At 39.3% G+C, this 16,730-nt stretch overlaps 2 protein-coding genes across 2 annotated transcripts; both read right to left on the bottom strand.

Moving 5' to 3' along the window:
• Nucleotides 1–972: 972 nt before the first annotated feature.
• Nucleotides 973–4,283, bottom strand: lamtor2 (late endosomal/lysosomal adaptor, MAPK and MTOR activator 2). Its single transcript, XM_028580558.1, has 4 exons — nucleotides 4,047–4,283; nucleotides 2,473–2,635; nucleotides 2,261–2,350; nucleotides 973–1,506 (listed from the first exon to the last, which is right to left on the bottom strand). Exons 1-4 carry the CDS (start codon nucleotides 4,112–4,114, stop codon nucleotides 1,450–1,452), a joined length of 378 nt encoding a protein of 125 aa, XP_028436359.1. The 5' UTR covers nucleotides 4,115–4,283; the 3' UTR covers nucleotides 973–1,449.
• Nucleotides 4,284–5,608: 1,325 nt separating this feature from the next.
• LOC114557906 (ubiquilin-4) lies at nucleotides 5,609–16,203 on the bottom strand. The gene is made up of 7 exons (XM_028581628.1): nucleotides 15,977–16,203; nucleotides 13,194–13,345; nucleotides 12,944–13,101; nucleotides 10,456–10,718; nucleotides 9,224–9,339; nucleotides 8,777–8,948; nucleotides 5,609–7,621 (listed from the first exon to the last, which is right to left on the bottom strand). Exons 1-7 carry the CDS (start codon nucleotides 16,121–16,123, stop codon nucleotides 7,481–7,483), a joined length of 1,149 nt encoding a protein of 382 aa, XP_028437429.1. The 5' UTR covers nucleotides 16,124–16,203; the 3' UTR covers nucleotides 5,609–7,480.
• Between the last annotated feature and the right edge of the window lie 527 nt (nucleotides 16,204–16,730).

Raw genomic sequence — 16,730 nt, 5'->3', positions numbered from 1 at the left:
GGCGCCTTCTCCTGGATCGATCACATTACTGCATGCAGGAAGCAGGAAGCTAATCTTATTGCTTCATCACTACAAGGAACAAACGCCCTGTAACAGAGTTGATGTGGCATTTCTGTAATATTCTACAGCAAAGTTTTGATTTGTGAAGGTTTGCTGTTCCTATTTGATCCTCTGTGGTCACAAAGACTAGGTCCTGTACATGTATTGTATGTGGTAATTCTAGTCATATCTATTTAAATAGAGGCCTTCTTTTTTTAGTTTTATAACTTTAAAACCTCATATTTTGATTCATTTAATTCATGTTCCTCCAATTTCCCTTTGCTGAAGTCAAAACACGGACATGCAGATCAATCTAATTTAAATCTCCAACTGATTTCAAGAATTAAAACGTGTTGTGCGAGTCTTTAGCTGTGATTAAAGTGCACTTAAAAACTAAGACTAACCACCTTTTTTTAGTTTTCCAATCATTACGCTACTCAAAGGATTTTCTTAATAATCATTTTAGATTTTAAAGGCAAGTGACCATGCAAAGAGTAGACAGTCTGATATAATGGAACTTGTATATACTGTGATTGTCTACACAGGAAACCAGAAATACTGTGTTAAAAAGCAATCCTTTCAACAGACTCATGGAAATGTGAATATTTAAATAAGAATTCAAATAAGGGCAAAATAACAAAGATTTCCATGTAGGATAGGATACACCTGAAAAAAACCATAATAATTGTAAAAGGGTAATAATGTAGCCAATACAAAATACATCTACACTGCATCAAATTGATTTAAGATTTTTTCACAGGACTTTCTAATTTGATTCTAAAAACACTGCTTGAATATAATTTGTATCAAAGAATACGGAAACTATGGCTATTTTTAAACTCAATCCTGATAAACCTGATATTTTAGTTTATAATTATATAATAGCCCACTCACAAAGCACTCAGTATAAACACAAAATTAAAAAAACTAATATTAATCCAAAAATTGTTTATTTGACAGCTTTGAAACAAAACGCAATAAAACAAATAATCGTCACTGCATTTTATCCGACAGACATTTTTATGAAGGTTTTCACAAACCATTTTACTTCTCTGACAGGAGTCAAAAAAGTTACATTTTCTGTTTAACTGTGATCTGAACTAAAACTGCAAATGAATGAATCGGCCGTGGAAACAGTAATGTAAAGGAATCATTTCAGCAGTTGTACACTCAGACTTCCTTTTGACAATTATGTGGGCTTTCAGAACAGACCATTAGATGAACACATAAGTCACAAGCGAGGTCAAAAACCCATAACAGTTATTAGTTTCAATACCATGATTATAAATACACTGTTCCCCCTCCTCTCCCCCACCCCCAGCACTCACTGACAGATCACTCAGTAGTCCATAAATGATCGGGATCATGTGATGTTTTTTTTTCCCAGGCAGAGCTTCAGTCACATCTCCACTATGAAGCTGCCACTTGGGTTAACGGTTCCTCCAGGTACTGTACCAGGGCTTCTGCCTATAAACACAACATGCACAGAACAGTGTTAACAAAGGCTTTATTCAGAGAGACAAATGAGGATTAGCTTCAAGCCATTTCCTTATGTGTTGGGATGTAGCATACAAGCTGTCCTATAAGTGTTCCTCAATAAGACAGGATTGGTTTTCAATGACTTCAAGCTGAACACTACATCGTGCAGTTCAGTATAGGGCTGCTACAGGAACTGTTTGGATTATCAAGTCATTGTTTAAGTCATCTTTCAAGCAAAAATGCCAAATATTTGGTTGTTTTAGCTTCTCTAATGTGAGTATTTGCTGCTTTTCCTTGTCTTACATCAGAGTTAAATATTTTTGGGTTTTGGACGGTTGATCGAACAAAACAAAAAAACAACAAGGATATTTTCACAGTTCTATGATGTTTTATAAACAGTTTTATGGTCTGTTAAGTTAATTTTAGTGCACCAAAATACAGCACCTACTTTAGATCAATTGAGTTGTACCTTTTGGACATTTAAGGAATGTGATTTTAAACCTCCCAACCTCTACTTGTGATTGTTTTACATAACTATATTTTCTTTTAAATCCTTATTATTCTAATTTATCGATCAAATAGCTTTCTGTTATTTTTATGATAGTATTGATAATTATGTGTGTTGCTTTAACCCTGAATATACAAATGAGCCTGAAAAGCAGGACATTGCTTGATGGGAAACCAATGACTGACATCAGCTTTGACTGTCAAAAATAAATAAATAAATAAAAAAACCTCTCACCTTGGCTTTAAGCATTCCAAAACCCACTGTCTCTTTGGCGTACATACACAGTAGTAGGTTGGCTACACGAGTAATGGCCACCCTTCCCTCCTGAGAGAGAAAACGAGAGAACATGACAAAGTGCCCCAGTTCAAACTGTCCATATCAAAGTCACTCATCATATGAGAACCAGAGAACAACTGCTATGGTTTTAGAAGAACGGCACTTCTTACCATACAATCCATGAGTATGAATTTCAGTTTGTCTTCGTTAAAGGCTTGGTGGCCGTTCTTGTCGTAGGCCGCCCAGATGTTGCTAGCGATGGCAGCTGTCACTCGGGCGTCAGTGTCCCCGTATCCAGAGTAAGCCAGAAGTGAACCTTCATTGTTCAGTAAGCTGGTGAAAATGTAAACTCTGAAGTTTCAGTATCGAGCACATGAACACCTGAAATGATTTTTACTATAGACTGTCAATGAATGGATTTTACTCAGGGTATCTCCATGAAGCTACCCAACAATGTTGGCCATATCTACAAACTTAATAACCATAGTATTGTACTGTATATAAAGTAATATGAAACTGTCTGAACTATGTACAAATATGTAAATTGTTATGAATCGTGTTGCAGTTTATCCAAGGTGCTTACTAGAGGTGGGGGAATATAGCATTGTATCGATACACAGACGCCAAATATCGATCTTTTATTATATATGTGTTGGTCAGTTTGTCTGCTTGACAATCTGATTTTGCAGCAATACAATTAAAGTGAGACGAACAAACAGAGAAATGTATCTTTTTAAATAAAACAGATGTTGACAAAGTTTCCTTTTGGGGACATCATTTGAAATTGGGAAAAATTTGAAGTTGGAAAAAAGTTAATGAATTGCAATATATCGCAGAATATTGCAATATGTTTAAAATCGCAATAATATCATATCGTTACATAAGTATCGCGATGATATCGTATCGTGAAGCCTCTGGTGATTCCCACCCCTAGTGCTTACCAGTCTTAAGGAACATTTGGAATGCCAATTTGAATTGGCACTAACACCACGTTGTTCCCATAAAGTAACTACAAATGAAAGCATGTGTAGAAATGCAGGAATTTCAAATTGACAAAATTACCTTATGTAAATTAGTGAATTTAGACATAATTTCAGTACAGAGAGACGATTAGAGCACAAAAAAATTGTCAGCAAATATATTGATTATCAAATAATTGTTTCAAGCTAAAATGCCCCAAATCTCTTCTCCCAGCTTCTCAAGTGTGGTGGTTTGATGCTGTTGTTTGTCATGTGCAGTGTGATATATAACTGAACATCCTTGGGATTTGAACGGTTGGTCAGATAAATCAAGCAAATTGAAGAAGTCAACTTGAAATTATAACAAGCATTTTCCACTTTATTCTGGCATTTTATACACAGAAGACTGCAATCATTGGCAGATTAATCAACAATAAGATAGAGCTAGTTAGTTGCAGCCTTTCTTTTTATACTATTACTAACTATAATTATTTGCAAACAACTTGTAACGTTTAGGTTTACACTGCCCACAGTATTCCTTAAATATCATATTGCACAGGAATATGACTGTAAAATATGCAGTTTTATGTTACTAATCTTAGTCAGCCTGTACCGCAGCATTCCGATATTTGGCAGGCTCTTGATATTTAGCATTATATGTCCGTGTATGTCAAAAAGCCCACCATTGGACCCTTTCCAACAACAACTACAAACTGTATAATGTTCAAAAACCATATTACCTCGTTAGCATGCTGCTAGCTAGCTAGCTAGGTAACGTTACTCACAGTGTGCTTTGGACTCCGTTTGTGTTTGCTTGGCTTAGAACCTGCGTTAACGCCTTTGGTCGTAACATAGCTACTTACTCACTAACATATGCTAATGCAAAAATAAAAAACAACTGTATTTTAAACGAATAAATAACTGCCTTTAAAATGTCAAAAACTACTCATCCACAGTGTTGTCAGCTGATGTTTTCGTCCCTTTCCGGGTGTCTTCTCAATGCATTGTGGGAATTGTAGGCTTAGAATTTATTTTTATTTTTTTAAGGCAGCCGGCATCCGTTGCATTGCTGCCACCTTCTGGATCTAGTCTTTTACTGCGCCACCTTCTTCTAGTAAGTTTTATTCCCAGTGACCACCTACATGGATCCCATTCAGGCCATTAACCATACTACACATACGTCTGAGTTTGTGCAAATCCCTCCCCAGTGTAGTTTCTAGGTCCTCACCCGATATGTCCGCACAATGTTCAGAAATCTCTATAGCAGCGTCCAGCACCATCTTGATTCTTACTGAGATGACTGCCGACAAGTTTAAGATGTGCGTGACGTCAGTTGTGACATCATCTGATATTCATGAATACCTATGGATCGGGAAAGCACAATGTATTACCCTGGTGTTACCAACGAAATGATGCCAAAACACCTTTTTTGTGCTCCAGTTCCTCTTGCGCTATTTCTTCATTTCTCAGCTTCAACTTATGACAATCCCTTTACTCATTCCATTTACTTAATATTTAATATAAAATGGAAATTGTGAATTGTAAATGTAGTACAGTAGCCTACTTGACTAGAGTAAATATGGGGTACTTCCATTTTTGAGACTTTACACTTTTTGTTCACTTTTATTACTACCTGCTTATGTACACATTACAGTGTATATAGTACCTGTTTATACCCATACACATTACAGTATATATATGCATACCTGCATATAATCTGCTCTCATTATGTATATACATACTGCCCAACTGTTTACATTAGTTTAAATACATTTTATATATATATATCTGTAGAAGCAGAGTGGGAGGGAGCCTGAGATCTACAGTAAGACTTTCATTACCAACGACTTGTTTCACTGTAATTGGCGTGTACATGACAATACAATAACTTGAGGTCAAGATGTAATGTGTACTGCATTGCATTTATCTGATGTCTGTAGCTACTAGTTTGCAGTTTAGGATTTCATTTGAAACATTCATAAGATATTCAAGTTTCATAATCTTTCTAGTATAAAATACCCAACCTTTCAGAATACATTAAATACAAAAACACATTAAAAAGGAGCATTATCAACAAATAGGTCATTTTTCTTTTAATAATTAAAAGAATTGTGTACTTAGATTTGATAAAGGCAGAATAAAGACTTTTACGGTAACTGTAATAATATATATTTCTGGTATTTCTACAGTAGATTATTTTACAATATATTGTAGAACGCATCATTATCTTCAGGCTTATTGTGTATACAACAGTTAGTCACCATAACAAGAATAAATCATAGTATCACCAGGGCACTGACACTTCATAGAGACCATTTCATAGTTGAAAACAAAGAATCAAAATGGGTGCAAGTGTATTTACTTTATTTACTTTTACACAGTTCGTCTACAGGAAATCAACTTGAACCACACCTGTTGGCTAAGAAAGTAAATTTCAATGATGGTGTATACTAGTGGTGGGTGACATGAACCTCTGACATTGGTATATGTAAATTTTAAGGCTATATTGTGATTGTAGAACAATTTATAGATTAAAACAATCCGATGAAAATGACCGTTTTGGCTAATTCTGCAAATGAAAAACCTAACAAATGTATTCCATGAAAATTCTGTAAATCCAATATGACAGTCTGGAAACACTATTGGCAATACAACTAGAGATATTAAACAGAGCAATTGAAAATCTAAATTTCAAGCTGGATAGCTTAATTAATAATAATGCATCATATTTTAATTAATTACCTTGTGAGTAAAATCTGAATCTGCAATGTAACCAGTTACATTTCTCGGTCAGGTAAATGTAGCAGTACAATGTTTTCCTCTGAAGTAAACAATGAGTAGTATACGGTTGAGATGAACATGTTTTAAGTGCTTTGGGGCCTTTTGTAAGTTATTTCAGGGTACAATGAGCTAGAATAGTAATTTAATATTTTTCCTACCTAAACAGCATCATAATAAATCTATAGCCGTTTGGGGTCCAATCAACCCGTTCCAACGACTACCTCGATGTAGCAAATTCTCTACCAGTTGAAAAGTCTCTATCTTCTCACTATCTTTAAATGTCACCGTGTCCAACCCTCATCCCCACACACACACATTTGGTCCTACAGTCCGAAAACTTACACTTTGTCCTCCTTCTAAACATTTAGGCAGCAGAGCAAACCGCCACAAGAATCAGTACTGAGAAACATTTTGGGGGAGAAATACAAGGTGTCACAAACCTGCCACGGCGAAAAAAAGTTCCATGAAGAGATAACTTAAATAAATACCGGGCAAGAGAATTGGGGGAAAAAAAAATGTAAAAACAAGATGAGCGCACAGAAGACCATCTTCTCATCACAACAACCACCACCACCACCTAACCACCAAATAAAATCTGTTAAAATGAATGGAAAACTAGTAACTATTAGAATGAATTCCTGGGTAACGTTGTGCAGACATCCAGTGAATGAGCACTTGTCATGTCTGAATTCATCTCCGACTGGCCTGGCAGGAGGAACTCATTGGTCGCGACAAGGAGAGTTCTGGCGTTATTTCTCTGTAGCAGTACTACATACACTCCATCACTTAATCACAGTATATATTATTCTGGTGTACATTCTTTACATATATACTAGACAGGCTGCTATTAATCAACCGTGTCACTTCACCTTGTAACTTGTCACCTTAATTTGTCACTTAGTTACCTCATAACTTTGTCTTTAATTGCAAGCTAGATTATGTTAGATAGATACATTTATATATACACACACATATATTTATCCCTGGAGGGAAATTCACATGTCACAGTTTAGTAGTTGTACATACCTCTTATTTGCTTTATTTTGTTTCATTTTATTTTTACTTTTCTATTTATATGTAATTGTTTCGGTCTTTGTGCTGCTGCAACACCTGAATTTCCCCTTTAGGATCAATAAAGGCTTATCATATCTTATTTGACACGGCTTTTAGCTTTAGCATAGGAGCACTTCTGTTAGAAACCAACAACATCCTTCCACTAGGATTTCCCATCCTCCCCTGTTCATCCTTCCTATGATTTACAGATCAGCTGAAGAGAGAACAAGTGATTGGAATACCACTGCGTCTATCTGGGTGTCAGGTCAGACTTATTTATTTGATGTAGGATGGTGTTTATGTATTAACTTATTTCAAAATCGCCCATGCCAGTCCCCAACTCTACCAGTCTTCCACCCTCAACCCCCAGAAGGAAATGAGTGGGTTAGGCCAACAGTCTTTCGATGGCGGCGTTGACGTCCCCTCCCGTAGCGATGAGTGCCTGCAGGTTGGCTTGGCGGTCGATGAAGCCCATGGTGTTGAGCTGGTCGAGCTGCTGCTGGAAACGAACCTCCGGAGTCTGGAGCTGGGAGGGAGGAGACCACGCATCAGGTCAGCTACTGCCTTTTTTTTTTTTTTTTTTTTTTTTTTTTTTAAAACAGAGGTGGACCTCCTTTTTCAGATTCTGATTACTTTATTTAGTGAGTTAAGATATTCTACCAAATGTTTCTTTATACTTATACCAGCTGATTTTGACACATTTGCTTTTTCACATATAATCAAACTGACTTTAAGCACTTTAGCACTAATTCTACTTATACCCACTTATACCTAGGGTTGGGTATCGTTTGGGTTTTCCGATACCAATGCTAAAGCGATACTTTTAAAAACCGTGCCTAAACCGATACTTTAAGAAAGTAAAAAAAAGAAGAAAAAAAAAGAAGGGTACTAAACAATAGCCAGGGACCTTAAAGAACGGCTTGTTTATTGCGAAGGCCATATGATCAAAATTAAATGATTTAATAATATAGTAATAACTATAACAACATATTTTACTAGTAAATTGCTGTTGAACGACAAAAACAACCACCAGATGGGAAAAGGATATTTTGCAATAACTTTGAATGCACCGCGAGGCTACCAGTTTCAAGTGAACGCACCGTCTGTGTTGTTTTTCCAACAATGGCAGCTGCACACTGCTTAATGTCCCGCTGTTGGATCCTCTCCGGTGAAATACAGTCACGCTTTACACCGTTTAGCTGTCAGCATTTTAACCGTGTTTAATCCAGCTGCTAGCTAACGGTAGGCTAACGGTAGGCTAACGTTAGGCACTGTCGAGTGTGGCGTTAACTAGCGTCACGTGCAACGGTGTGTCTGTTGCCTCTAACGTCCGTTTTCGGAGCATCAGAGAGCAGCGCAGGCATATCAGTGGCACCAAAATGAGGCACCGAAATCTGCGTTGCTATTCGGTCCGGTAGATACTGGTCGTTAAGGCACCGGGTCTCGGTACCCAACCCTACTTATACCTAATATAGACAAACTCATCCGCTCACGGAATTTCATATTTTAAGCTTTACAGCGGGTTTACATTGGGGGTGAAAGCGCCGCGATATGTCCAGAGACAGGCGAGCAGCCGCCTGGCTGCTTCCACCAGAATATATCAATATTTCATATTATTATTTGAAAATTTTGCTCTGATTTTAGAAAACGCAACAAATTTAGTAAATTAGATAAAACATACTGATGGCCCTCCGCCTGCAAACATCTGTAACATCTGCTGCATGAGCTGCTGCTGAGAGGAACTGGTGGCTGAGAGGGGACTGGATCCGGTTGCCATGGCAGGTGGCAGAGGGATCTCTGGGGGGATGCTGCCCCCTGTGGCTGGAGGAACCGCGAGACCTCCGGGAGACAATCTAGAGGAGAAACAAATGTCAACAATCAAGAAAACGGTGGCAATTCCTGTCAAGCATTTCATCAAAATGTACTGGTACGTCAAATGACCACTACCAATTGCTCACTTAAACACAATTCATACAGTATACGTCAAACAACATTTCAATGACTTATTCTAAGAATTTGGGATCTTTTTCTTTTCACGATTCAAATAAACAGAAGGAATTCAGATTAATTCCGAGTTGACCGCCAGATAAGGACAATTACAACGGGTTGAAGTATAAACAGTCGGTACCTGGACATGAATCCCGGGGCTTCTGTCTGTAAGGTCTGCAGGCCCTGCTGGATCTGTATCAGGGCCTGCATGGCTCTGGGGTTGGTCAGCATTGACAGTGTTTCAGGATTCTGCATCTGCTCAATGACAAACATGACACAAGTTAACTCTAAAACCCAACTTCCTGAAAGATGACACAAAAAAAAAAATCTTGTGCACACAAGATAACAATTTGGATGTCTGTCTGCATACACTCTCTCCATAGAGCATTATAAACCCAGAGGATGCTCTCACGGTTACTAAGCACCCAAGTCTGGTTATGCATCATGTCTTGCATCACTGCTGGATGTTTGCCAACTCTATGGTCTGTCAAGGGACGAGAGGATTCAGACAACAAAAATGAACAGTGAGAGCTGAGGTGGCCTAGAAGAAGAACCAAGCTTCTTACTGGAATGGCGGCCATCAGCGTCAATCCTAAACTTGTTTCATTCTTTGGAGCTCCCAGTTGCAGGAGTGAACAAGAAAGGAGCTAGATCCGCATCAAGGAGTGGGGGACAGTTCGAGAAATAATAACTGTGATGTAAAAAAAACATAGCTGCAAACTCAAGTGGGTAGAAAAAGGCGACAGTACTTGGACTAGCTAACATTCTTGCTCTGTTGAAGAGCAACATTTCTATAAACAGCAACCGCAAAAAAAAAAAAACACACTTGTATCCCAAACATGTGGCCAAACTCGGGCCAGTATCAAAAGCGGGTGTGTCTGGGGCGGCCTCTTGCTCAGCCAGTAAGAGCGGGGGCCCCATGTAGGCTGATTCCTTTGCAGCAGCCCAGGTTCGAGTCCCACCTGCGGCCCTTTGCTGTGTCCCCCCCATCTCTCTCCTACCATTCCTGTCTATCCAGTGTCACTATGAAATAAAAAGGAAAAAGCCCCCAAAAAAACTTAAAACTTAAAAAAAAAAAAATTAAGCAGGTGTGTCTGTGATTTGCCCAGACGTGGACCATCCAAAATAAAAACTTAGGTTTCACACAAATCATGTGGGTGCCATTACTTTCCATTCAAAGCAATGAATTTGCCAAAAAGGTGATGAGTTTGCAGCTGTGAAAGGGAAAAAAATGAATAAACAAGCAAGGTGGGGAAAGCTCTGCATCAGGACATACAAGACGTTCATTTGACGAGCGGACATTAATCCGTGCTAGCTCTTTGAGGTTGACCTGGCGTTTCAGGGCATGGTCAAGAGTAACGCTGCACCGACCTGTCTCATGAGGTCAGGGTTGCTGAACATGCTGGAGACGTCCGGGGTCCGTTCCACGAGCTGCTGCATCTGGGGATTGCCTGCGAGCATCTGTCTCATCAGGTCTGGGTTGGACATCATGTTCTGGACCAGGGGGCTGCCCATCATCTGCGACATCATCTGTGGGTTGGACATCAGCTGACTCTGCACCTGCTGCTGCATCTCCATGAAGCTGGATGAACGCATGCCCATGCCTAACAAGCCGGACAGGTCACCGAGTCCACCTGGGGAGGAGGAGGAGGAGGAGGAAAGCTGGAGAATACTTCCATGCAGCAAAGATTCTCTTTCACTAAAGATGGCGAATTACACGCAGCGCCAATGGTATGAAATGGTTAAGGGAAGTTAAATTTGAAATCACGTCACAATTTCGAACTTCGACGTTCACGTTGTCGACAAAAAAGCCACAGTTTGCGAGCTCTGCTATGTGCGTGTAGGCCTACCATATTAAAATAGTTTGTTAAGACACTTAGTTGTTCAGAGAAGACTACGGACATGGCTGTTTTATTTTTTTTTTTGTTCGTCTTGTTGTGAACTTGAAGGTCATCTTCTGTGAAGAAGACTGCAGTTACAAAAGAGAAACTAGATGGATTTGCTCAAGTTTCCAACTGACTGAAGATATAAGTTATTGTTACATCAGGTTGTTAATAAAGGTTTTAAAATTTGACAATGTAGTGTGGTATGTTGCGAACAAACGATCAGATATTATATTGCATAAAAGTATAGTCTAAAAATGGCATAGCAACCTGCGCTTCGAGAATCGAATCGAACCATGACCTTAGAATCGAAAACGTAAATCGAAGATTTGGAGAATTGTGACACCCCTAGAAACGGTACACACGTCCTGTCTCCTAAATGGGTGTGGCCTTGTTTGAAAATGTAGTGAATGTCGTGTGGATAGATGAAAAGTTATATTTGTATAATTTATTAATATTTGATTTAGGTAACAGACATTTACACCGCTGAAAGACGCTAAATATTTAGCTTTACGGAAATTAGTTTTGTTATCACGTTTCTTGAACAGCTTATCAGTGTTGACACATCTCGCGAGAGTTTGTTCCTGAGACAGAAACGGGTCTCAAACAAAGCCAATTTTCTCCTGAATTGTCCATCTGAAAAATGCCATTTTAGTGTCAGAATGTTTGTGAGTGATATTGCCTGTGAAAAATGGCCGTAATATTATTAGTTTGAATCAATACACTCGTGACACGCCGCTAGTCTCCTAAAGAGTTTGGTCGTCTCGGTTCTAAACCGCCTCTGCTTTCAGGTTAGTGGACGTGATGACAGGAAACACCATTATGAGATTTTTGTTATAGAATTTCATTAATTGTGTTAGTCGCCCCCAAATGTACGTGCTGTCACCCAAATAGTTTTTTAAATGACTAAATTCGTGATGGCGTCTTATTAAAAAGGCTGTGTGGAAATGTAGTTAAAAGTTTGGATTGTCTCGTTGAGACAACGAGAGGCCTATGGGTTCAGATGTTGTCCTTGCACCATGTGGATTTGTTGTTAATCCTCTTCGCAACCCTAATTACAGCTACATAATCTATGCCAGTGGTTCCCAAACATTTTTAAGTGAAGGACCCCCAAAACTGACTAAATAAATTAGACTCAGTGCCCCATTTGATTTTGTCATAGGGTCCCCCATCTGAGAGGATTTTTGCTTTTAGATATTTTATTACAAAAACTGTATGAACCCCATGACCAAAATAGTTACACATTCTGTCATTGTGTTGCTTATGGATAGCCTAGAAATCTAGACGCACCCTAGCTGCAGCAAATGTAATTTGCAGCCAGGGTCAGTCTAGGCACTCTCCGTTGGCTTGCGAGCTGGAAAAACCAAACTCTAGTCAGGCCAATCACATCGTGTATAGAGTCGGTGGGCGGGCTTAACATAATGACGGCAGAGTTGCGACGGTTTAGCGTGAATTCCGTGCTACTTGAAAACAAAGAGGGCTGTTGCTGCTGGCGAACAGCGGTCTTTCGAATCGGCTTTGGCCGCGACTCTGGAAGACTTGGAGTTAAGCTTTTCTTTGAGAAAAGAACAAAGAACGGCACTGAAGTCATTCTTAAAAAAAGGAAGATGTGTTCGGAGTTTTGCCGACCGGATACGGCAAAAGTTTAATCTATCAACTACCTCCGCTGGTGGGTTGTAGCGCTATCCTATTGCGTGCAGAGGGAATTTAAAAGACAACTGTTTATCCCGCCCCTCGGATTGAGCCCTACCAATGGTGTGTTCCCAGACCCAAATTCTTAATGTTGGTCTGGCTTGTCAGGCTAGCTTATGGATGGAATTACGGTGAAATAAAGGATTCCCTTTTTGCTGGGAACCCCCGGGGGTCCCTGGATCCAACTTTTGGGAACCACTGATCTATGCGATAGGATCACAAGAATTAAACTCAAATGTAAAGCAAAAAGGAAGCGAGTCATTTTAAATACACAGAATTCTTACTCATTGCATTAGCAGGCTCTGTTGGTGTCTGACTCGTGCCACTTCCTGCTCTGTCTGCTACAGTGGCGTTGGTGCTGCTGCTGCTGCTGCTGCTGCTGCTGCTATTTTGAGGCGTTGCAGAACTGGAACTTGTCTGAGATGTACCATCACCTGTTGATCTTTGAAGAGAAAGCCACCATCAAATTAAAACCTCACCAGGCTTGAGCTTTGCCTCTTTACCTACAAAACCCATTTCATGCATTGTACTTACTTCGGTGCAGTCTTGATGACAAGATGAACGGTCATGCCATCTCTGATTTTGTGCTGGTTTAAAGAATCCTCATCCTTCAGAATCTTTCCTGCAAATATCAAGACTAGCTGGTCCTGCGGGGCCTCGAACTTTTTGGACACCTCCTGTTTGAACTGGACAAATGAGACGAGAGCACGTGAGCACCTGCTCGGGAGGTCCCCAGAAGAGGTGGTAACTTGAGTGGTTGTTAAGATAAATATATCAGCTGGGTCCTGCATTATTAGGTCATCTTGTGGCCCTCTTTTGAAGAGGGGTGCTGTGTCAGAATCTAGTTCTGAAACGTAATTACTTTAGTTTATAATGTGCGCACATGGTGCTTATTACTAAATTGCATTTCATCAAATGTAGAAAAAAAAAAAACGAAAGGGTCCAGAGAAGAGCTACTAAATTAATTCCAGGAATGAAAAATATGTCTAGAGATAGACTGAGAAAATTAAGATTACCAACTCTCATATTTTGGAGATACAGAGGTGATTTGACTTGAGTCGTTATTTTTGATTCAGAGCAAAGTAGAAAGACAAACCAAAATGTAGATATTGATGGTGCCTTTATAGAAGTTATAAGTGAATAACATATCTATGGACGGTTATTCATTTAAAATGATCATGGAACTTAAACACAGGCGTCATTTACAGGAGAGGATGTTACAATGATTATACTTTGACCGTATGGAGTGGACAGACAGATACTGGTTATCTTCCATCGTTGGAGGGTATTCAAACTTTCTGTTTTATTGCTTGGCGTTTTTTGCTTGGCAATCCTCATACCGTGAGGAGGTTCTGATGGATCTCACCCTATTCCTTGGGATATGATAGATGTCACTTGCATTTTGTTGGTGATGTTGTTGTGGATCACTTCGCTGTCTAAAGTCTGTCTTTAACTGTAAAGTATTTTGTTGCTACACACACACACACAAAAAGGAATTTCCGAAAGGAAAATAAATGAAACTAAAACATTTTCGGTTTTGTTTCAGTAACCCCAGACAGGTTAGACAGGTTAATGCACGAGCATGGTTGCTGCCGTGAAATCAGCATATAGGCCTAGTTTCACAGAGAAGAATCAAAGAGTGGGTGATACCATTAGTGACGTTACTTCGACTTGTTTAATAATGTTGTAACTTGGTCAACAGCATCCCACCTAGATTCTATCAGCGACCTGTCCCTTCGATAATATAAGATAACGATAATTCGTTATCACTTTACCCAAACTGAAACAACACTAATTTCACCGCTAGAATGATGTAATAGTTAGTTAGCGTCAATGTCAATTTGTTTAATCACTGTACCAGCCGTTGGGCTGATTTCCAATATATATATATATAAATAAAAAGGAAACTGAGCAAACAATTCAATTTCAGGATGAAGCCATTCTTATATCCTCCTGAGACCCAGCCCATTGACTTATGTCCACTGTAGTGGACATTTGAGTTTCATTTCTCTCCTTGGAATCTTTTGTGCAAGTCTCTTAATTCCTGCTGTACTGTACAGAGGACATCCTGGGCTTTTCAGTGATGTGTTATTTGATTGGCTGGGAGGCCGGGAACCGCCTCTATCTTTCAATCCAAAATGGACAGCATAGGAACAAGCACATTTTATGGAAAGATAAGAGATGAGTCAATCTATGGTTTTGTTACTATGATAATCATATATTTTCGTGTTCATTAAGGTGTTAGGAATCATATATTGAGTTCTGATAGCAACTACATTATGTATCTTTTGAAAAATTTGCCATTTTATGAATGTCAATTATGGTGGACATCAGGACTATCTTCATGTAAATAATGACTCCACATCTACCAAATTTGTCTGTTTTCGTAATCAAATGATCCTGTTGTCCACTACAGTAAACATCCTGTAAATAAATAAAAATTAAATTGTAAGATGTTTTTTTTTTTAACCTTAAACAGGTATGGAATCACAAAAAATATGATTAGGAAAAACAAAATTTTCCTCGGTTCATTGTTCTATATCTATGAGTCAAACCGTAACTTACTACTAGTGAAATGTACCAGATGGTTGTACTCCCGGTTACAGTTTTTGACGTCACACACACATAAACAACAATGGCGACCCCCGTTGATGCTGTACAGACGCCGTTTATTAACAGTGATAAGTAGAAATAAATAGACATAAATAGCCAACGTAAAGTAACCTATCTAGATAGCTAACGTCAACGTTAGGTAGCCGCTAGCTAACGGACTAAAAAATGTATCTGGAACGCAGCATAAGTTATAGGAGACCTTAACAAATTAAAAAGACTAATTTTGTGTTTTTAAATTTCTCATGGACCGTCATAAATTCTTATGACGTTTTCTATTTTTTTTTTTTTTTTTTTCTTTGTATACGCACCTCTGGTATGGACAGTTAGCTATGTGTGTTCATACCGATGATGTGACGTTACTTGTGTTCTTTTAAATACATAAAAACTGTTTTAGCTAACTGCAACGTTAGCTCTAATAACGTGACGCTACATTTTCCGGTTATTTCCGTAATCACACAGATGTCTACCGCCTCAGGAAATATTGGATTTAAACGTTAACTTCGCACCAGGCAAATATTGTAATATTGCGGGCAGACAGTAGACATCTGTCAGAGAACGAAAATACCATCGAAGATGCCACCCGCTGCTAGACAACAGGCAAAAAACAACAACGTTTTTGACCGTTCCCCTAACGTTTGATAGGAAACGCATCATGATGATAGCGGGATTTCTGCTGCCGGATGTTGAAACGTCAGTTAACGCACCTGGGAGACAGAAGAATCCTCCGAAATCGAAATTTCCTCTTTTCCGTTGGGGGTTTTGACGGTGATCACCATCACAGATTCTCCAGGAGCAACATTTTTATCCATGTTGGCATCCTCCGTACGCTCCGTGCTGTTATTTTCCGCCATCTTTACTGCTTTACTCCTCCTTCTTCTTCTGTGTTACTTCCGGCAGAGATAAACAATAACGTCTGGTCCATCGGCGTGATGCTGCCGCCCAGCGGTCATTAGCTAAACATTTTGAGATTAAAGGTCCCATGGCATGACAATTTCACTTTATGAAGTTTTTTTAACATTAATGGCGCTTTTCCATTACATGGTACCTACTCGCCTCGCCTCGCCTCAACTCGCCTTTTTTGGTTTTCCATTATGAAAAAAAGTACCTGGTACCTGCTAACAGTTACTTTTTTTTAGTACCTGCTCAGTCGAGGTTCCAAGGGAGCTGAGGGAGCCGAGAAGGTGACGTGAAACCCTGCAGGCTGCTGATGGGTCGGAAAGAAGCGTCACTGATCACTGCATTGCTAGCGAGAGACGACATTTTTAAATAGTTTAGCCAGCGGTGTTTTTCTGCTGCTGGAGGCTCCACGCAGAGCTTTCTCCATAGCATACAAGTGGCCTGATGGTTATACTGGTGCGCTGGTGTGTGCATGTGTGATGTGTGTGTGTCGAGTCGCCGTATGTGTGTGTGTGGGGAGCTAGTGAGCGAGGGAGAAGTGAGAGAGTGACGGCGATTATC

This window comes from Perca flavescens, chromosome 6, assembly GCF_004354835.1.
Source record: "Perca flavescens isolate YP-PL-M2 chromosome 6, PFLA_1.0, whole genome shotgun sequence".
In the NCBI taxonomy this organism is placed as follows: Eukaryota; Metazoa; Chordata; class Actinopteri; order Perciformes; family Percidae; genus Perca; species Perca flavescens.
Note: the sequence above shows the minus strand (reverse complement) of the source record. Positions and strands in the feature narration are given on the sequence as shown.

Excerpts from the sequence above, each read along its gene's own strand:
- lamtor2 (XM_028580558.1), bottom strand. The coding sequence starts at position 4,114 with ATGTTACGACCAAAGGCGTTAACGCAGGTTCTAAGCCAAGCAAACACA. Across the intron at positions 2,351-2,472 it reads TCATACTCATGGATTGTATG|GAGGGAAGGGTGGCCATTAC; the intron begins GTAAGAAGTGCC and ends TTTCTCTCTCAG. Across the intron at positions 1,507-2,260 it reads TTGGAATGCTTAAAGCCAAG|GCAGAAGCCCTGGTACAGTA; the intron begins GTGAGAGGTTTT and ends TTGTGTTTATAG.
- LOC114557906 (XM_028581628.1), bottom strand. The coding sequence starts at position 16,123 with ATGGCGGAAAATAACAGCACGGAGCGTACGGAGGATGCCAACATGGAT. Across the intron at positions 13,102-13,193 it reads GTCATCAAGACTGCACCGAA|ATCAACAGGTGATGGTACAT; the intron begins GTAAGTACAATG and ends TTCTCTTCAAAG. Across the intron at positions 8,949-9,223 it reads GCCCCGGGATTCATGTCCAG|ATTGTCTCCCGGAGGTCTCG; the intron begins GTACCGACTGTT and ends TTTCTCCTCTAG.